We start from the raw sequence: 21,396 nt of genomic DNA, 5'->3' as shown, positions 1-21,396 counted from the left end.
TAATATTGTGGCTTCATCACTTCACCCTGAATGAACTGAATTTAAAGCTGCAGGGCAATTCAGTGAAAATAATTTTGCTAAAATGAATTTTGTTATGTAATTTATTTTTTAATCCAGCTGTTATTTTACTTGAAATGAGAAGAACATTTAAAATCCATCCAGTTACATTTAAAAACTGAGAATAATAATTGTTAAAATATAATTGATGTGTACTTTCTTTATTTGATTTGTCAGTTGTTTACTACACAGAGACGTTACTACTACTAGACTTCATGAATATAGATATACCCAAATTATATATATATATATATATATATATATATATATATATATATAATTTGGGTCATGGGTCACGGCTTGTCATTAAGGGGTGATGTTGGGTCCCGCAGCCAGACCAGTTGAGAACCACTGGTTTAGGGCCTCTATGCTGTTGCTTCAAATGGGCCAGCCCACAATGCATTGCTCACTAAAGTACAAAACCGTATTACATAAATACAGTAGATTAGTTTTGAACATTGGCTGTAAATTAACAGCAATTTTTAGAGTGTTGTTTTACTGTTTTACTAAACATAACCAATTCATGTTGTTGCATTTTCTTCAATTTGCAACATTAACCACGTAAAACTGCAACCGTAATCTGGGAGAAAATATGTCTTCCTTGAAAATGAAAAAGTGCAAATGCAGTTTATTTGTACAGGAGCGTAATTGTTGGAAGACATGATTGCTGAACCAACTTCAAAAGTAGTGAAAATGTGTAATTTTTTTTATTACTTCCTTTTGTCAGTTGCAGAAAATAGTAAAATGATAATTGATATGGTCAGCTTCAATATATTCACCTGATTGCATCGACGATGTGATGATACATTTATTTCTAAATATAAACTATAAACTATGTTTATGAAGGTATATTTGTGTCTTTATTACGCAAACAAAACAAAAAAGTTTTAAAAGCAAATTTCTCGCACTGCAATCAAAAATCAAGTTTGTAAGTGAAAATATATAAACTGAGAATAATTTATTTGTTAGTTTTGCTTATGAAACTAGAATTTTTGGTTAAAAAAATAAAATCTTTGGTTAAAAAAATAATATCTTTGGTTAAAAAAATAATATCTTTGGTTAAAAAAAACAAAACAATCTTTGATTAAAAAAAAAAGCTTTGGTTTCAAAACGAAAAGCTGAGTTGAGTTTTTTGTTTGCGTAATAAAGACACAAATAGACCTTCATGGGCGGGGCATACGCTGCTGAATGTGCCGGGAGTTTCTATTGGTCGGTTTGACTTGGCTCTCGGTATCTGCTTCCACTGTAAACACTGCCCGTGTCCCAATCCAGCAACTGCATCCTTCGGGAGACCCAGCCTTCGCGGTCCACGTCGGCCGTGTCCTTTGAGGACCACGAAGGCTGGACCGAGTGGTCTCCGAAATGAGACGGCCTATGCTACAGAGGACTTCCTGTTTGTGTCACCAGCTGCCCCCCCCCCCCAACCCCTTGCTGCTCCCGTGCCTAGAATGCCTGCTCAGGATTATACTGTATATACAGATATATATATATATAAACTGTAAAGGTTTTAGTTTTAATCTGTTTTTCAATCATATATTCAATAATTCATTCATAGTTATTTTTCTGAAAGTAGTATTTCTAAATTAATAATCATATTAATTATACATATATATACATACATGTATATATACATATATATTTATTTATTTCTCAATCTTTCTAGTAGAGAAAAGAGCCTGGATACTTGCAATCCTAAGGCAGAGGACAGTTAACAAAAACAACAGCAGCAAAACAAATATCAGCAAATGTGTTTATTAACTTGCAGTTGGGAGGGTGACTGCCAAAATTGTCCAAATCACATTGAGAAAATGATGAACAGAGAAACATTTATCAATAATGTTAACACATGGATGCAAACTTAGAAGATTGACAAATTTTACACAGCAGAATATATACATATTCACATAGAAATCATTTACATGGATGTCTTATTTCAATTTCAATAAAAGAAAGAAAAAGGTGACATCACAATAACACATCAGAAGTGTATTGTCCTCTCTACTGGTTGTCCTATTAGTAAAGGCTTTATATAGGAGTAGAGCTAATGTAACTGTAACCTTAAGTACAGGATGGTCAGATGGAGATATTACAAATGGACTAATGTCTTAATCCAAAGCTACGGTTGCTGAATGTTTGTCCCTGGTGAAGAGGCCGTCGTTCTTCCCCCTCAGCTTGATGAACTGAGCCGTTTGCTCCTGGCTCCCTAAAACAAAACAAAATGTAGTTAGTTTTATTTCACACCACAAAACAAAAGGTGCAAAATACTCAAATTCAGTTTATCCTTGTAATTAATCTCGTTTGTAACGTTACCGGACTGGCAGTGATATTTCAGGTTCACAACCTGAGCTCCTGTTGGTCCGTTTAAGGACATAATATGAAGTATAAATGATCTGTAAAATCGTCACAATCTCAGTAAGATATGATTCAACCTCTGAAGTTTGAAAGTGAAGGCAAAAAAAGTTACTTTACAAGGCTTAACTACGGTCGGATACAGGCAGACGAGCTACCGCTAACGTTAGTTAGCTTGTCAGCTACACTGTGGGCTAACGTTATATATAGATAACGTATATATATATAATGTTATACATGCGCAGCTAAGGTTAGCTGCGCATGTATGACACAATTTAAAATAAATCCTATGAGCTTAGTTTTCTCCGACCGAGAAAGCGGAGCTTCATGTCAACACAGCAGCCCTCCATGTCGTTCTTTAAAAAAAGAGACACTAACAACATGAAAACAAAGTGAAGTGCTGCTACATTTAAAATCATTTTGACAAAACAGAGCAGTATAATGTCAATTTACCTCCATGTCACCGTAACCTCCCGTCCGTGTTTGATGGATGCAGATACCGAGAGCCAAGTCAAACCGACCAATAGAAACTCCCGGCACATTCAGCAGCGTATGCCCCGCCCATGAAGGTATATTTGTGTCTTTATTACGCAAACAAAAAACTCAACTCAGCTTTTCGTTTTGTTAAGATATTATTTTTTAACCAAAGATTTTATTTTTTTAACCAAAAATTCTAGTTTCATAAGCAAAACTAACAAATAAATTATTCTCAGTTTATATATTTTCACTTACAAACTTGATTTTTGATTGCAGTGCGAGAAATTTGCTTTTAAAACATTTTTTTTTGTTTGCGTAATGAAGACACAAATATACCTTCATATATGTTCCCCCTAACGGAATAATGGGAAATGCATTTGCTCTATTGCTCAAGTCCCTATAATTTTCCCTCAAGTGTTTACTTTCAATATAAATACTCTTTTAGAAAAGCACAATTGAGGCAGAATTGCTTGAACATATTTTGCTAAAGCGAAACAGTTGCATATGAGCGTGGGGCAATTCGATGGAGATGTTCCAGAGTCCTGCATACGCTGCATGCAGCAGGAGTAAGGCGTCCTGGGTGTGTCTGTGGTTGTTAGTTATAGAAGGCGGTCGGGGCGTTCCTCCCCCTTCGCCCGAGCTGTGAAATGCCTGGCTTGTCTGAGGAATGAGAGACCCTGAAGGGCCGAGGGTCCCAAACAAATGAGCTCCCATAAAACTCCTCTACTTATACAGGGAGGGGACACAATGCAGACAAGCAACCGCCCAAAGCAGCCTTCATGGTGATTTCACTCTACTATTTACAGTGCCCACCCATGGGTTTCACTGCTCTGCGTCGGAGCCAGTCACCTTCATGTGAAGCGTGAGGCATTCCTCATATCAGCAGCTGACACATTTAAACAAGTCAGTGCACTTTACTTTCTAACAAGTGGGAATCTGCAATTATTCTATCCACAAATGTTAGCAAAGTGGGCTAAATGATACTGAAGCTGTGTGTTGCTCCTTGAATTTAGTCCCCGCATGAATATGTTTAGAAGCGTGCTTGTGCTCGGCTGGAAGTGAAATAAAAGCTGCATTGTGGGGTATGCACAGGGAATGTTTATCAGCAAAGCAAATGAAGTTAATTGTTTGAGCCGAGGCGCTTTTATGAGCTGCACCTGGTCTATAAATGACTCCTAATGGGGAAGCAACTCAGCTGACTTTTAAAATGGCTCCCTCTAGTGGGAGACAGACATGCTTCTAGAGTCAGCTCTTCACTGTTCTGTCTCCCACTAATACAACAGGAATACATCTAAATATAACCCCTCCTGCACCTCGGAATGAAGGAGTGAATAGAGTTGTATAGTAATTAACACATGTCTAGTGTAAAACGTAAATCATAAATTTCAGAAACAGCTCTTCAATATCTCCCAATGTTTAGCTCCTTCTCCCATGGTTCCGTCTTTGTGTTTGTTTTATCAGCCGGCAGCACATTATTAAACATGTTTCATTCGGACATAAGCTGCTGAGGTAATCAAACTATGATTCATATTATCTGCATTTTAGTCAATAAAGGAAATGAATATTGAACACAAAAAGGTATTATAATATCGTAAAAAAATACAGATAAAATAAAACTTGTATCTTGATTTTCAGTCCGCTATAATTAAAAACTTTAAATCAAAAGTGGGGAGTTACTATTATAGGAAATTTTTCGTCATTCTATTTAAATGCCAGATGACAAGACATTAAATAAATGATACTGCAAATGTGTTTCGTGATTTTCAACAATGAAATAAGACTAACAAAATTGCAATTATCCTCAAACAATAGTGTGTCTTTTATAACGGGAAGAAATACAGAGAAGAGGAGCAAGGAGCAATTTCATTTCTAGAAACAAAATACACTTTTCTTTTGTTCCCCATGCATCCAGAGCTGAAAGACAAACCTGTCAATCATGTGTTGAACAGGCAACTGGAATCTATCTCAAGCTCATTACAAGAGAAACTGAACACTTATTGGACTGAACTATTTCACTGTTTACACACAACTAGAAAAATGTGAAATGAAAACAGCTGCTGAATTATTGTTTAGTTAATTTAAAAGAATCTAGATGCTCAAACAAGAAAGTAACAAATGAAATTCTTTCTTTTGTATGTTGTTGCTGTCTTCTCTCTGCTGTGGTTGCTTTAAGGCGAGACTCTACAGGTAAAAACTTGGTTTTTTCATGCACTGTTCAATTTTGACATTTTGGTCTATTCTATAACATTCTTTCAGAGTAGTGGGAAAAAAACATACACATTTTGTCTATTTGTATTTCTATCTGTAGATTTCTCCTAAATTCAACGAAAGTTACCATTAGATAATGCCTCATTTGCATATTTAAACACAATATTTCAGAAAACTTGTATTACAAAAAATAATCCTCTGAATGTAAATAGTCAACTGGGTACATTTCATGGTGGTATCTATTAATTATTGTTTTTACCCTATTCCCCTTAGTGTCTTCAAAATGTGTCATTTTACAAAACATCTCTTTAAAGGCTGTTTTCTCTAAATGAGTTTGTTTTCAGAATCAGAATCAGCTTTATTGGCCTTTATACGCATACAAGGAATTTGACTCATTTTTTACGTTGCTCTCAACATAAATACACAAATATACGTATACGAATAAACAAAGAAAATAAAAACAAGGACAACAAAGTAGAACAGAGGTGAGAATAAACATTTAACTACGATGTAAAATTTAAATATATATTCAAGAGTATAATGAACATAAAGAACAACAATGGCAATGGAATTAGTGCAGAATGGTGTTAATAGTGCAGTATGACTGTGTTCATCAGAGGCGGCCAGCGGAGAAAGATTGTTCAGACTCTGATCCAGAAATCTCCACTTACATACACCAAACGTTCCTGTTTCATTCCTCTCTATACTCTGAAGGTTAACACAGAGGGGTTTGTACACAGTCATTCATAGCTGGAAAAATGCTTAAAAAGCTTTAATATTAGTAATGAACTGGGGGAGTTTCATGGTGATGGGAATCAGTCAACCTTATTATTCACCTTACGTCCAAGTGAAATACCTCCTCGGTGTTTGTTTGCTTCATGAACTTATTTTATTAAATTGCAATTACCAACAATGAAGAAATGTCATTCATATTTGTTTTTCATGTGTCACTCAACACTATGACCACGTAGGCTTACTGCATAATGCTGCCTTCAAATGAAGACTTGTCATTGTTCATGCTTTCAAAAGGAGAAATCAAAGAACCCTCATCCGCTCTAGTCAGCAGAACATCACTGACACCTCGACTAAAAGGAACATTGCTGTGTTGTAGTTTAGAGATATGATAAATGATAATGTGTTTTCAATGTGTCAACACTATGAACATGAACAGACAACGAGGTAAAACTATCCAGTATCTCCAAGAAGAAATAATAATAAGAGAAAGGTATTTTTCAAAAACTCTTGATAACTTGTTAATCAGCTTGTGACCTCTAACATTTAGTTTGTGACTTCTTGGGACTGGGGTCTGAATAGATGGGTTTTTTTTTTTTATCTTATCCAATCTTTCATGTAGTTATTGATCTGTTGACATGAGGATAGTCAAAAATAAATAATTAATTCTAGATAAACAGTGGCAACACACAGGTATATGATTAGCTTAGTTCCTTTGTGAGCATCAGGTGGTATTTGTAGCTGTGGACTTGTTCCACTTGAGGATCTACACGGACCGGTTTCTTGTCTGCTGTGGATAAAGTGAATGTGGTTTCTTGTAGGTTTGCAAACGCCTGAAGAGAGCAGATCTGATTCTCGACTCTCTCATACTGTTTTGTCTTGAATGAAGCTACATTTTCAATGCATCCACACACATGATATCTTTCAAAAAGTAGTTGTTGGTTTTTTTCATGCGTTTTCCTACAAAATGAGCCCCTGCTGTGTTTGAGCTACAGAACTACTTGGTTAGGTTTAGGGTTAGGAAAAGATTCTGATTTGAGTTAAAATATCTATGGAAGTGTTGTTATTTATATGCAGAAGTTACATGACAAATAAGTCAACGTTGACTTCTGGTTTTACGCGGGACATGAACAGCGGTGTCCTGTGTGAAAGTCATCTATGCAGACTTTGTTAACCTTCATACTACGTCACCTTTTGTTATATTATTAGTTATATACTAATTGTAGCGCATTGATTTTAGCTACGAACAGTACAACTCATTTTATGTTCTGCCTCCAAGGGAACCGACATATTTGTACATCTTGCTCTGTGAATAAAGGATTTATTTCGACCAAACCAGAATTGCAGATTGTTGGAATAGTGGAAAGACAGCAAGACGTGTTTGGTGATTTTTATTTTGTTTCTGTCCAGTTTGAATGAAGAGTGTTTTATGATGAGTTTACAAGGCAATTAACCCTGTCTTAGTTCTGTGTAAAAGAGAAACTTGAATTCAGAAGGTGTATTTGTTTTAGTTTAGGTGTAAGAATATTTCCTATATTGACATTTTGTGAGGTTTTTTGTGTGTATTTATCAGTTTCAGCAAAATCAGTGCTCGCATGCAACGTATCCTTGTACATGTAGGAGCAGTAGAAAGGTCAGCTTTCTCAGTTAATATAGCACTAGGGAATACAATTACCATCAGCGCTTTTGGACAGCACAGTATATTGTTCATATTTAACACCACAATGATTTTAATATCCTCATTCCGACTGGTCTCATCCAGCATTCGTAACAAAAACTACACCACATAATGTGCCAGAATCTGTATATACTGTATATCCCAATCAAATTATTTCTTAGGTTATCCACAAAATCATTAATGAGGTAGTAGACCTCTAAAACACACCACGGGCAGGCGGGAGGGGAGATAGATGTAACTACCAGTGATCTTTCAGCCAGGACACCGCTGTTCGTTCCGTGTGAAACGAGAAGTCAACGTTGATGTTTTTGTTGCCTACTTCAGTGAGAGCACTTAGTTATTATTTACACAAACGGTGATCTTTTCCTGAATCTAACTAAATATTTCACGATCTATTCCTAAACCTGACTATGTAGTTGTGTTGCCTGAACCTAACCAAGTGGTTTTGTTGCTTAAAGCTAACTGAGTTTCCTGTGAAGACGGGAGTTTATTTTGAAAAAATCGTATTCATGTAACGAGCGTAAATTGACACGTGTTGCTGGACTTTCGTAAGATATCATACGAACCCTTGTATGAGTACAACGGCCCGTTCTCACAAAAAGTTATTTGATAGTTTTTGTGTGTTTCCCTACAAATGTAATAATCAGTTATAAATGACTTTTGGTTTCACACAGGACACTCACAGTGGTCTCTAAGTCCTATGTTTGTTTGACCCATCCATCCAACCCAACCTCTTTCCTATATGGGCTTTGTCGCTTTTTATCTTTATCATTTCTTGCATTGCCCACTGAAACACACTTATGTCCTCACTCAGTCTGTCTGCTCTTGACAGTCTGCGGTTAATCCAGAATGATGAGCCACATGCTCAGATCTCTTCACTGGCTCCCTGTGGCGTATAGGTGCCACTTTAAAATGATCCTTCTTACTCACAGAGCATTACACGGTTTACATTACATTCAGTGTATGAATGTGTGACTGATGACATGTAGTGTTAAATCACTTTGAGTGGTCAGAAGACTAGAAAAGGAATATACAAGTACAGACCATCTACCATAGTATGCAGCATGTGCATCTCCCCTTTGGTTTTTTGCACAGTCATCGTGAAAAGCAAAAACTAGACCAAAGATCAGAATGTGTGGAATGTATCCTGAGGTTGTCTAATCTGTGGGAGCGGCCCTGACCTGAAATAACACTTCCTGTTAGGTTTCGATGACAGCCTCAGATATATTATACACTGGTACCCGCACCTTTCAACCACTTCAAAGTGAATATATTGAAATAATTCTTATGTTTGCTGGCTACATTCAAAGTCACATTAACGTCTGAATATTGCATAAGACAGGCTGTTGTGTTTTAAGGAACTGGGTGGATCTTACTTTTAAAACATTTTATATGAATGACCTTCTTTGCCACTGCCAGATTTAACGCCTGTACTTTAAATAATTCATAGTTGCATTTGAGTTTTATCACCTTGAGAAGTTATTACCCAGACACAAAGCTAGTGGAAAAGTTTATTAAAACACATTTTCATCTGAGACAATAGTTCGAGGGAATGCAAAGATGAAGTGAAAATGATGTTTAATAATTAAGCTCATAGATAGCTGCAGCAAGAGTGAAGTAAAAAACAGGCTTCATGTAGGAATGTGAGCTTGTGAAGAAGCTGGACCAATATCGTCTCTAAAGGACTAGAACTTTGCTGAGCACCCTGTAAGACATGGAGATGGTGACAAGAAAGCCAATTATCCAGGACAGTCCCCTGCTGGGCTGAGGAAGAGCGCCGACATAGGCGATGGTGTGGAAGATCCGACTGCCGGCAAAGACGCGGAAGTGAAGCAGAGCGGCTGAGAGCTCAGGTCCAGTCAGAGCGTAGAGCAGGCCGATCAGCACGAAGGGAACGACGTTCTCCAGGTCGTTCTGGTGACATCTAGAGAACGGAAACAGGGAACGTCTATCAATCAGTATCCATAATTGTTTGGATCAGAGGTCTTCAACAGGGGGGTCGTGAAATTTCTGGTTGATTAGACGATTTTTCTTTTTTTTCTTCTTTTTTCCCACAAATTTAAATGTCTTTAAATACACATTAACATGAATCCAACATATTGTAGCGAATGAATAAATGGAGGCAGAAGATGTTCTCTTTCAGTCAGAAATGCACACACTCAGCGACACACAGGAGCTCTCTCAAGCTGGGCACAGGATCACACACAGAGCGAGACTAGCCTGGACCTGTCCCTCCAAGCCTCCTGCACACAAAGAGGAGGACCCGCCCCTATCGCTGCTGTGCCAATCACGAGGCTGCAAGTTACATGCTGGCTCTGTCAGGTTCCCGTGATTGACCAAGAGCCTATTCAGTCCCCAGCTGACTAAGATCCCAGACACAAGGACGCACGCTGCAATATTATTTGAAAAGATGATACCCTTTTTTTTTTTTAATTAAAAAACGACATTTACTTCACCCACGAATCTTTGTGCAATCATTTGTGCAAGATATTCCTGCTAAAACAGTGCAGCTCCATTCCACAACAGCAACTACTGAGGCCAGTATATTATTATGAGTGTTTGGACATTGTTATGAGCGAAAATGGATCGTTTTGTATCTCGATCAAAAAACATGAATGTGTCCATTATTTTAATAGTTCAGTATTGTATGAAAGATAACAGGTATGTTTATGCATGGCAGTGGCACTAATAGGCCATCACTCATTTTCGTTTCCACATTTATGTTTAAAATGAAAACATCTATTTGAATAGCTTGTATGCATGATTATCATGCTATTGACAGACAATGTTGATATTGGCATTGGTATCAGTTGACAAGGTGTGTTTATAAAAGGCAGTGGCACGGCCTCCCTACTCACTGTGCCTTGCACATGTTTAATATAAAAACATGAATATATGAACCTGTGTATTTTTTGAATAGCTTAGTATTGAATGCACAATAAAGAGGTATGTTTATACATGGCACTAGGCCCAGTTTAATATAAAACACAATTTTATACAATATATATAGTCGGGGGTCCCTGCTCCATCTCTCTATCAGTTTGGGGGTCCTTGGCCTGAAACACGTTGAAGACCCCTGGTTTGGATAATTGACCATCTCGTATGCAGCACAGAGAGCTAATCATATGTGGTTCCCTTGTCCTTGGAGTAGTATAATAATTAACTGTATCCTTTCTTCAGGGAGATACTTATCTTCACCCTATCAGTGTTCTGTGAGTTTATTTCATGAGTGCAAATTGTTTGCAGGTACTGCAGTTTTCTAGACCTGCATATCCAGTATTTATTTCAGGGGTTCTGGAGCCGAGCATGCGCTGGGTGAGAGGCACGGTGTCGCACTCATAACCGTAGGATTTGTATTATTAGTTTGTAATATTTACTATTCTTGTCCTTTTATTATATTACGTTATGGTTTAGCTTGCTGTGATTAACTGAACCAGGATCTCTCAGCCTTTTCTAGAATGCGAGCCGGTATTTATCTGTTTTGTGGATTCTATTTCTAATAAAATACCAGTGTGTGAATCATAACTTCAAGTGTAAGGGATCAATCATCTCACCTTCGAACTCGCTCTACATCCGGGTGGCTTTTGAGCAGCTTCTTCCTCTCCTCTGAAGGCTTTAAGGCCACGTCTTCCTCATTCACGAAAGCCTGAATGAGAGAAAGCCTAAATGAGTGTTTACCCTGAGCAGAAGTTAGCTTGAAAAGTTCCATATTATAATGTTGACATGCATGAGGAGATTTCTTATTAAGTTGTTGCTTTTCTCTTTTACAACCTGGGTTGTGCCTTCGGCTTTGTACATGACCTTTGAAGAAAGGTACCTATCACCTCTCATGAAAACGAATGTAAAACAGATGACCTACCCCCCTGGAAATGCGAAAGAATGCTGTCATAGGTGCCATCAGCAACATCTTCAGAATGACAATAGCTGCATAGGTGGTGAAAGCCATAAATACCTCATCTTCCATCATGGATGACATATCTGCTGGTTTACAACTGAACCATAGGGAGAAAGAGACAGGATTTGTTTTAAATTCTGTTTCGGCAAAGATAAGAAACAACATGGAAAAAAGAACTCCTGCTGCTAAAAAGTCTTTAAACTTGGACAAAAGTTCAGTATTAAAAAGATTCTAGAAATGTGATCAGTGTAGTTCTGCCTCACACCTCTAAAGTGGAGAACACAATACAGTAAAAATCAATATGCACCGAATCGGTTTAAGGATCAAGTGACAAAACAACTTTGAAGGAGACAAAAATGTATAAATGATCATTGTATACATTATGATATTCAGTATAATTTACAGTCTAGCAGCTCTACTTACGCCCTGTGGTGACTCTGCAAAAGAGGAGCAAGTCTGCTTCTGTTGCTGAAAAACAAACTGAACCCTCACCCAGAAGCTCAGGGGGCGGGACAACTACGACTGCAGCACAACACTTCCTCTATGTGGGAGTGTTACTGTTTTTCTATACTTATGAGGACTGCATGCATTCATTCCACTACAAACACTAACACCAGCCCAATGCCCAGCATAAATACAAGTTATTTTCTAGGATAATGACTTGAGAGTAGAAGTACATCAGGTGTACAACTTGACAGACTTGTATTCATTTTGTTTACATGTTTTACACACACATGTTTTAATCTGTGATTTGTATCCACACAATGTACGGATCAATTGACCGGCCACCACGTACAGCTCACACTCAACCTAAACAAGGCCCGTCCGACCGTGTCCCAAATGTTGACAAAAAGAGAGAATGACAGCTTTTCTTTGTGTAATTCTACTATGAAAATAAAGTCAGAAGAAAAAATAATAACATAGAAATTGGCTGAAGATTCAGACTTCTGCAGTGAAGTTCAGTTTTATATCACAACAGTCAAAATCAGACCGTGGAACTGCTCAAATTAAAAGATAGCCTGGTGATAATTCAGGTAATTACTCAGGCTTTATGACCTAAAACTACAAATCAGAACTGTTTTGGCAGAAATTTGTCCCAATTCTAAAATGTGTCAGGGGGTGACCAGTTTATCCTAAAGAACCCGTACGGCAGGGGTCACTAACTGGCGGACCGCGGTCCGGATCTGGACCCAGACGCCGTTGTATCTGGACCCAGGACCTAAAACCCATAGATAATTGAGAATTATTACATTTTGACGGAGCGCTTCTATTTGAACCGGCGCAGCTTTTCCAGCATTTACTTGTTGTAAATCACATCACGTGATGCAGCTCAGCCAATCAAATATGGGTTTTCTGACAAGTTTCCTGACTCGAGTGAGATGTACACACACCGTGACACACGGGGGAGACGAGGAAAAAGAAAGCAGAGCAGGACAATTATTATGTGAGTTGAAAAAGCCAAATCACAGGACGAGCTCCAAAAAGGGAATAATTGCCAGAGAGACCAGAGTCTTCAACAAGACTTGATAGACTCGTATCAGTGAATTCTTCCCACGGGAAGCTTAAAAACAGTACCTCGCATATGGAGCAAACGTCTGAAATAAAAAAGACACAGATAATAAACCTAAGAGCCCAAAACACATGAATTCACTGACCAACAATGATGTTAACAGAGAGGAATAGAGCTGAAACAAGTGGTTTAATAACCACAGATAAAGTCTCTGCTCACTAATTTCTCTTTCTAGAAGATGAGAAAAATATAATATCATGAAATGTATGAAATTACATGTGAAAAGCAAAGAATGTCTGGAGACAACACACAAAATGGCTGAAGGCATATAATTCATACCACATTTGAAGAGACCAGGCGTCAGTGCACTCAGAGCGCTCACAGGTCTTTAACATGGGACTCTTTTTAAACAACATTGTAGATACACTGTCGTGGGATGAGCCCATGCAGTATATCAGTTTCACAACGCTGCAGAAGGGCTTATTGAGTATTAGAAAATGATGACCAAAAATACATTTTCAGTAGACTTGCAGCTCTCTCGATCCTCCACAAAATCATTATTTTGTTGAGATCATGACCATTTTGGGTGAAAAAGTTTATATCAGGAAATACATTCATTCTCACGATATGCCCCCCTAATATCCCCCCCAGTGGATACCACTGCTGCCTCTCTCCTCTCTGTTCTTCACCCTCCCATCAAAGCCGAGCTCCTGTCTCCAGTCTGTGGCTAGAATTCAGCTGCGTCAAGTCAAGAACGCTTTTGTCTCAAACTTTGCTGTCATTTCCCTTTAATCAAACGTGTGTCACGTCGGTGTGTTTCGAGACGCTTGAAACACTCAGTCTGAGCTTAAACAAAGAGCCACGTCTTACCAGCATGAGGTGCTTTGAAAAGCGTGCAAAAACACCTGATAAAGAGACCAAGCTTGTTATTTCCTCCCCGTTCACCAGTCCCTCTTCCTGTCACATCTCTATAAGCCCAGTGCAGTCCCTTCACTGGGAGGGTACGTACCCGTTTGTGAGGGGAGTTACAGTCTGATGTGTGGAGCCGTGAGTGAGCAGCGTCTGCCTAAGACAAACAGAATGTTGATACTGCGTCTATTTGGCCCAGGGCATGTTTTCCATGATTTGACATGCTGATACATATGAAGGCATGATGCTAATGACAGGTGACACGCTCACAGATGATGTTAGCTTTCTCAATCCCTCTCAATCCTTCTCTGTTCTGTGCAGCAAAGGCTTTACTGTGCAGGAGTTGCCTCAGCTGCGGGTTTTTTTCAGTTGTCTGTCTAATGCGTATCTGACAGAACAGATTCTGTTTTATTCCACACGGGCTTGTGTTTCTCTCACCCGATACACAAATGTAAACCCGAAGCATGTTTTTACGCTTCAAGTGTTTTTCTTTTGTGTGTTGGCTCTTAGCGCTGACAAGATGCAGGTGACCTACACTCAATGCTGTGCCTGAATGCATCCTGAACTTTCACCATGTAGCAGATAACTAGCCGAGGAAAAAAAAGAATAATAACTAGAAACAAACCTCCGGATAAAGGAGCTTAAAACGTGCTCGGTAAAACAGTTTACATCATAAAAACATCAATATGTTATTTCATTTCTAAAGACATTTTTTGCATACTAACCATCTTATTCTCCAGGACTTGAATTGTTTTAGAACATTTGGAGCTATAATAATAATTATTATAAAATAAAATAAAATATTATAATAATTATTATTTCCATTGACGTTTCAAGGGAATGTATGTTTGTATCAGCGTAGGGAGGAAGTCGGGTGGATGGATGGGTCAACATGTGACTTTTCACCCAATAATCAGTTTGGGACCCCTGTGAAACCAAAAGTCATTTTGTACTTATTTAACTCAACCCAACATGATCTTTTACTAAACCTAACCAAGTGGTTTGTTGCCTAATCCCAATCCCTGAATGCAGTTACACAACTAAAAAAGAGCCTTGAGATGTTACAACATTAGTTGATAAAAGCAACATGTAATATTGAAACATATTTTTGGTTCAGATATGTATACTCTTGTGTTTTCTTGGTCAAACAAACAGGACTTTCACTCAGAGACCGGCATTCGTGTCTTGTGTGTTTCCCACCACCAACCTCGTGCTACAACGTCAACCACACGTCAACCTGCTGCGTCAAGATACGACGCAAAGGCCTGCCACCGGCATGCTGCCCAAGCGGTATAATATAGAGAGTAGGGATAAGATCATGTTGCACCATCAGGGTGGCTGGATGGGTAAGCAAATCAAGAAGAATAACATTTTTAATAATATCTCTAATATTGATTAAGAATGTCCCAACGGAAGTTTAATGCATACTTGTACACATTCCCACAAACCTTGTGCTTGACAAAGTCTTTCTCCTTTCTCTGCAGCAACCAGTTTACTATTTGAAATTGATTCTTTTTCTTGTCAGGAGCTGCCGGTGGTCAATACATTATGATCACATATCATGTCAATGGCTGGCAACAAAATATGAGTTTTTACTCCCTCCCTGCTTTACTCGCACTCTGCTGCAGGATTCCAATCTGAGCCCCGCCCAAATGAAATGGTAGCCAAGAGCCTCAGATGGATCTTAAATATCAGCAGCCAGGCGTCATCCTTTATGCATCAGATTCCCCAAGAAAAATAATGTCCCGTGATTTCCCACAAGGAGTGGTAATGGCAAAAATGCTGCATTGATTCCTCGCCAGCCCTGCCAGTAATTGGGATGCTGGCTGTGATACGCTGCCATTGATTTCTTATGGTAGCCAGGTTGTGCTGCTGGTGTAGGACAACAATGACTAAATAACAGCCTGGCCAATGATCTTAATGCCACAAGCCAAGCACAGCTATTGATTTCATTACAGAATGCCTCCTAGGTTCTAGGCACATACATTTTTTTATTGATCAGCAGCAATGTCCACATTACTTTCAGCACTGTCACATGCAGCCAATCAATGGCAGCAGAATGCTGAGTGCATGGAATTGCATAGGTACAGTTGGGTGCAATGAATTTGGCAGCACACAATCAGGGTGCGGAAGGTGACCCCAACTGACAGGATTGATAAGTCTGAACATTTTCACCTCAACCTGTGGGATAAACCACAGATACGGTGTGATTAACTTGTCCAATTGGGTTTCAGTTGACCCTATTCACAAACCTGTGGCCCAAGGGCAACAAGAAAATAAGAAATCAGACCCGCATCAGGGCAGGAAAAATGACTCAGATAAGATTGTATTGATGGAGAGGTTGGGGGTAATTTGTTCAGCCTTAACCACAAAACAGAAGAATGATATCAACTGGATGGACGGGCGGCAAAATAATGACTGAAGATACAATACCAGTAAGTGGTTGATTTTGGTTGAACTGGAACATGATGAGACAGTCACAAGCAGACAATGTTCAGGCTCCAAAGGGAGGGGGCAGTTTATGGTTTGAGATGTCAAGATGAACACAAACATACCTCATCAACCACAAAAGTAGATCATACTGAACTCCTTGTAAAATAACAGAGGTAAGGATTTGTTGTCTGTTTGTTTGGAGTTTAGTAGAAGGCCTACCTTTATGCTCTATAGGTGAAAAAAAATCTATTTGAATGGAACATGGTATTCACTTCTCCTCAAACTGTACGTCCATTTTTTTCTCCCAAGCGCGTTCCACATTGTCCCGTCCTACTGTGCTGGGATTGGCTAGTGCTACTGCGCCGTGATTGGCGGATTATCTTGATGTAGCAATGCTTTTGTGGCCGTGACAAGAGTGTGTGGATGCAGTCTAAACTCTTTTAGTGGCTGGCTTGTTAGCTAGCTACCTCTCTAGTATTACCATGCTTTCATGCTACACCGGTTCCAGAAAATGAGCCGAGTAAAGCTGTCACTCATAATTCCACAGGGCATACAAGGACGCGTCGAGTACTAGCCAATCACAGCAAAGTAGTACTAACAAATCATCCACTATTAACAACATCCATTGTGCAAAGTTCAAAGAACATTTACTCTCTTTTATACCATTCCGAAGTGCTTCAAAGGTTCTTTGCAACAATAGTATTAATATTTACAGATTTACCAAATACATTTGGCTAACCAACAAAGAGTTACTTTGTGTTAATGTTATCAAATATTTGTTTATTGATTGGTACATGATCTTAATCATGCCTGCACTGCTGTTATGTGCTTTTGAAAGCCAATACCACTTTACCGAAGGACATTTTTTTAAGGTAATCCGCTCTTTAAGTCACTCCTCGTCACTCCTCATCACTTAAATGCAATACAGCATTGAAATGAATTGAAATGAACCAAAACTGACAGGAGGATATTTGAACCAAGAGTGAGTGATAGTAGTGGGGAGTAATCCTTGAATTGGGGACTAATCTGTTGAGTCTAACATGTGCATACACATTGCCCCAACATGCACCTTGTCATCCAGTGATTTAGTGTGTTTGTACAATGGTTTTCCCTGGTGGGGGTAGCCTGCCCTGGTGCTTAGGGTGCAGAACCTGGCTGCCTCACAAACCTTTCCCTTCCAAATGGCTCTTAATGAAGGAGCTCATTAAGGATCAGCGGTTGCTCTCCTCTCTTAATGAGGGCCACACAGCTGCTCATTAGGCTTAGGCCTCTAGGCTTTGTCTTTTCACCAACCACTGATGGCAGCTCAGCATCTTTTTTACATCCGCCCTCCTAGAAAGCTTTTCTGTTAAGGTGGATGAGTGAGCAGGTTAGCACATCTGGCACCATTTAGATCTTTGTCACCGGCTGTTAAAGGTTCAGATACGTCAGACGGCCCTTAAACCCCCAAGAGGGTGCAAAGTTTACTACCCTGCAAAATGTAAAAGTGCTGGACAGACCAATGCACTACAATAGCATACTTCAACAGAAAATGCATTTTAGAGTAACGTAATGGCAACCTTTTTGTTTCTTATCAACATATCAACAGTTTTAATATTTGGGGTGTAACGGCTCACAAATTTCTCGGTTTGGTTCAATACAATACAGTGGTGTGTGGAGCGTGTCTGACCTCTCAAGGGGGCGTGTCTGACCTGATTCTCTGTTTGGGCTTTTGGGCTGGCGAAATGGGCTCGTGAATGAGTAGCGTCACGGGGCTCAATAGCATTAAGCATGTTCGTACAGCCTGGTTTTCCACTCCAGAGTACGGTCTCATATTCACGGCTATAAAAATAACAATCGGCGTGGTGATTACTTCAGCCCTGTTTGAATCAGGAGGGAGTAGCTGCCTAAACGCTGCGGGGAGAGTTTGTAGCGTGTGTGCTGCTGTTGGTTTTCCTGTTAAGTTAGTTTCGTGTAGTGTGCCTCTCCTAGAACAATCGTGCCTGACCAGGGTAGAATGTTGTTTTTCCGTGGTGGGCGTGTCAGACAGCACGTTTTCTGTTACCTCGGGTGGGTTTCCATGTTGAGCGTAGGTGACTCCACCGAGAGAACATTATATTTCCCACAATTTAAGCTTTAGCATAAATGCAATAGTATTATTCAAACGTATTGTTCAGTTCGTAATGCGTACCAAGCCGTGAGCCTCGTACCGAACGGTTCAATACAAATATGTGTATTGTTACACCCCTATCTAATATGCACCTGCAGAGTCCCAAAGTCCTGTTCAACCAAAACCTCATTCCATTACCATAGCCTAATGTGTGTTTATTGCCGACCGCACATTGGTGTACATATCTTTGTACTCCATTTGCTAAAGGAACGGAACAAGAAAATAGCACTTAATATAATCCAGGCAGCAATTATTTTGTCATCCAAATGAATAAGGCAACACCCTTTAGTTCAATTTCAATTCAATTCAATTTAATTTTATATAGCCCAAAATCACAAATTTGCCTCAGAGGGCTTTACAATCTGTACACATACGACATCCTCTGTCCCGGGACTCTCACATCGGAACAGGAAAAACTTTTTTTTGTGGTTCTGTGGTATTCAGTAAAAAATGTGGTCATAGTAAGTTGATTGTATGAGACATGTGACTTCTTATTTCACACGGGACATGAACAGTGATCTCCTGAGTCAATGTCGTGTGATTATTTGACCCCTCGGTATCTTGATTCTGACGAACAAGGCACCCTTAAACCTCTATAACAGATCCACCTGGCTTTCAACTAACTCCAGCGTGAACCCATCCGCGTCATAATTGACCTGAAAAAGGCCAACAGGGAGCGACAGGGAGAGGAACATAGAAGAGCGTCTTCTTGAGGCCTTGAGAAGTGACTTCCCTGCTCCACCAGCACCCCCACATTGGAGGATGAACTCTTTCTGAAGAGCCTGGTTCCTTCCCTGGAAAGACTGCCACCCCAACAAAAACAATATGTAAATTTTCAAATTCACAAATTCATTTATGAAGCCAGTAATGTGGTGCTGAATTTGGACCAATTGGAATAGCTGTTTTCAATGTTTCCCCATACATGGGTTTGTATGTTCATCTTATGAAAAGTTACTCCCCATTTTTGTGTGTTTTCCTACAAAAGTCCAGCAACACGTGTCAATTTCCACTCATTACATACATACTGTCTTTTCAAAATAAACTTCCACCTTTACAGGAAACAACTTAGGCAACAAAACTACTTAGTTAGGTCTAGAAAAAGATCATGGTTTGAGTTAAAATAACTGCAGAAGTAACGTTACTTAGGTACGGAAGTTAGGTGACGAATAAATCAACGTTGACTTTTTGTTTCACACAGCGGTTTCCTGGGTCAAAGACCGTTTTTTTGTTGACCTAACCACTTCCCCTCCCTTCCACCCTGTGTGCTATTTTTATACTTCTTGCTTCGTGATTCTGTGAATTACGTACAAATAGATTTTTGGTGGGATATCTACAAATTACAGCGCATTCATTTTCGTAGGTATAGCTACGAACACTGTATAAGAACATCCTGCTGTTTTTGTGGTGAGGACACCAGGACATTTCAAATGAAACGTAACTTTGAGTTTGTCCTTCTAATAAGCTTTAGATGGTCCTGTGCGTAAATGGTAATTGGACTGTACTTGTATAGTGCTTTTCTAGTCTTTCCGACCGCTCAAAGCGCTTTCACACTACTTGTCATCATTCACCCATTCACACACTGATGGCAGGGGCTAAGTGCCGTCTGAACCATCTCATGTTTGTTGGACCTTTATTTAGCAAAGTCATCACCTTCTGGTGTTACTTTAGAAATCAGTGTTGTAACTTCCTTTGAGCCTCACTGTTAGCAGAAATGTCCGGGACTAGACCAACCTCCCACAAGTTATTGTTCTTTATTTTGGCTGATGAATACAGTATATCAACTCTTAAGTGGTACTGAATCACTGACTTTGTCCTAGATGTTAGATTATGATGAAGACAGCTCAGACATCTAAGACGAAGTCTCTTGAGTAGTGCCTCGTCATTAAATGCTTTATTTCTAACCCATGTAGCATACAGCACCAGCGCTGCCTTCAAAGAAGAATCTACATGAGTCTCTGGGTTCTAAGTGTGTCATCAAGCCTTCCTTATCTCTGGTTCACTTAGTTCACCTCATTTGGCCAGACAGCTGAGTTTAGTGAATAATAAGGAGCTCTCACTCAGCATTCTCTGCTGCATGCTGTGTGAGTGAGCAGAAGGACATGCCTTCATGGAGGAATGTCTTAAGTGATGGTGTTTCAGAGCTGATTAGCTCACTGTGGTCAGCATGAACTGCAGCCGGCCAGTGCCAACGTACAGCAGCCAGCATTCACACTGAGTGATCCTTTCATGTAAAGACCTCCTTATTATAACACCCTGCACTGATGACCTTTACTCCCAAACATGACACACTTGTTATACTCGCTCTGCAGACGCTCCTTCTCCAAGCTGTTGGAAGCAGGTTTTCAGGTTTTCTTTTTTAGGTATTAGACATTTTGTAACTGGTTTGCTTCTGTTCCTGGAACAAAGGTGCATCACATTAGCCATCTGTTTTTACAGCCCTGCATTCAGCCCAGAAAAAGGATGTGATGTCATGGGGAACAAATAAGTAAGAGCAATTTCAAGTAGTTAATTCACCAAAATAGAAAAGCTTTTTACACAATATCTTAATGTGTATATTTGAAATCTAACTGAGGTATTCTGTTTAGCAATAGCTCTCCTTTCTAGGAACCTAATTGGAACCTGACGTATTCTGGTTTTCTCCTTAAAATATATATAGATATATGATATCTCTCCTTATGCTCTGTGTCATTATAAGCTGCATTTTAGACTCCTAATTTGTCTGTTTTTGGTAGATATATTTCCTTGATCACTGTACAACCTGTATTTTATTCTTGATCAAACCATTCCTTCAAATGGGATTTTGAGTCAGGCAGCTCCTCCCACAATATGTACATTTTGATTGTGACCCCCCGATGATTGAACACACTTGTGTCCTATCCCTAAAGTCCTGTGGAGCTGCTTCTGTCCCTCTTTAACCTGAAGAAGACTGTCATGTTGAAATGTTGGTAAATGATTAAATGTCTTGCATCGTAGCTACGAGTGTGGGACACTTGTTCCTT

At 39.3% G+C, this 21,396-nt stretch overlaps 1 protein-coding gene and 1 long non-coding RNA gene across 3 annotated transcripts; both read right to left on the bottom strand.

The window, feature by feature from the left end:
• Positions 1–2,054: 2,054 nt before the first annotated feature.
• Positions 2,055–2,907, bottom strand: LOC116395711 (uncharacterized). Its single transcript, XR_004213542.1, has 2 exons — positions 2,860–2,907; positions 2,055–2,260 (listed from the first exon to the last, which is right to left on the bottom strand). It is a non-coding gene; the product is annotated as an uncharacterized LOC116395711 (long non-coding RNA).
• Positions 2,908–8,999: 6,092 nt separating this feature from the next.
• LOC116395764 (microsomal glutathione S-transferase 1) lies at positions 9,000–13,865 on the bottom strand. Of its 2 annotated transcripts, none has more exons than XM_031869862.1 (4): positions 13,777–13,865; positions 11,361–11,493; positions 11,056–11,147; positions 9,000–9,425 (listed from the first exon to the last, which is right to left on the bottom strand). In XM_031869862.1, the coding sequence occupies exons 2-4, from the start codon at positions 11,475–11,477 to the stop codon at positions 9,179–9,181; spliced, it is 456 nt and encodes a 151-aa protein (XP_031725722.1). In that variant the 5' UTR covers positions 11,478–11,493; positions 13,777–13,865; the 3' UTR covers positions 9,000–9,178. The 2 variants fall into 2 exon arrangements, with proteins under 2 accessions (XP_031725722.1, XP_031725721.1); XM_031869861.1 differs by lacking the exon at positions 13,777–13,865 and adding an exon at positions 11,820–11,917.
• Positions 13,866–21,396: the final 7,531 nt, after the last annotated feature.

This window comes from Anarrhichthys ocellatus, unplaced genomic scaffold, assembly GCF_004355925.1.
Source record: "Anarrhichthys ocellatus isolate YVR2014 unplaced genomic scaffold, GSC_Weel_1.0 scaffold49, whole genome shotgun sequence".
NCBI lineage: Eukaryota > Metazoa > Chordata > Actinopteri > Perciformes > Anarhichadidae > Anarrhichthys > Anarrhichthys ocellatus.
Note: the sequence above shows the minus strand (reverse complement) of the source record. Positions and strands in the feature narration are given on the sequence as shown.

Bases quoted from the DNA above. Each gene is read 5' to 3' on its own strand.
- LOC116395764 (XM_031869862.1), bottom strand. From the start codon at position 11,477: ATGTCATCCATGATGGAAGATGAGGTATTTATGGCTTTCACCACCTAT. The intron at 11,148-11,360 runs GTAGGTCATCTG...TCTCTCATTCAG, and splicing joins TCTTTCGCATTTCCAGGGGG to GCTTTCGTGAATGAGGAAGA. The intron at 9,426-11,055 runs GTGAGATGATTG...TCCGTTCTCTAG, and splicing joins GATGTAGAGCGAGTTCGAAG to ATGTCACCAGAACGACCTGG.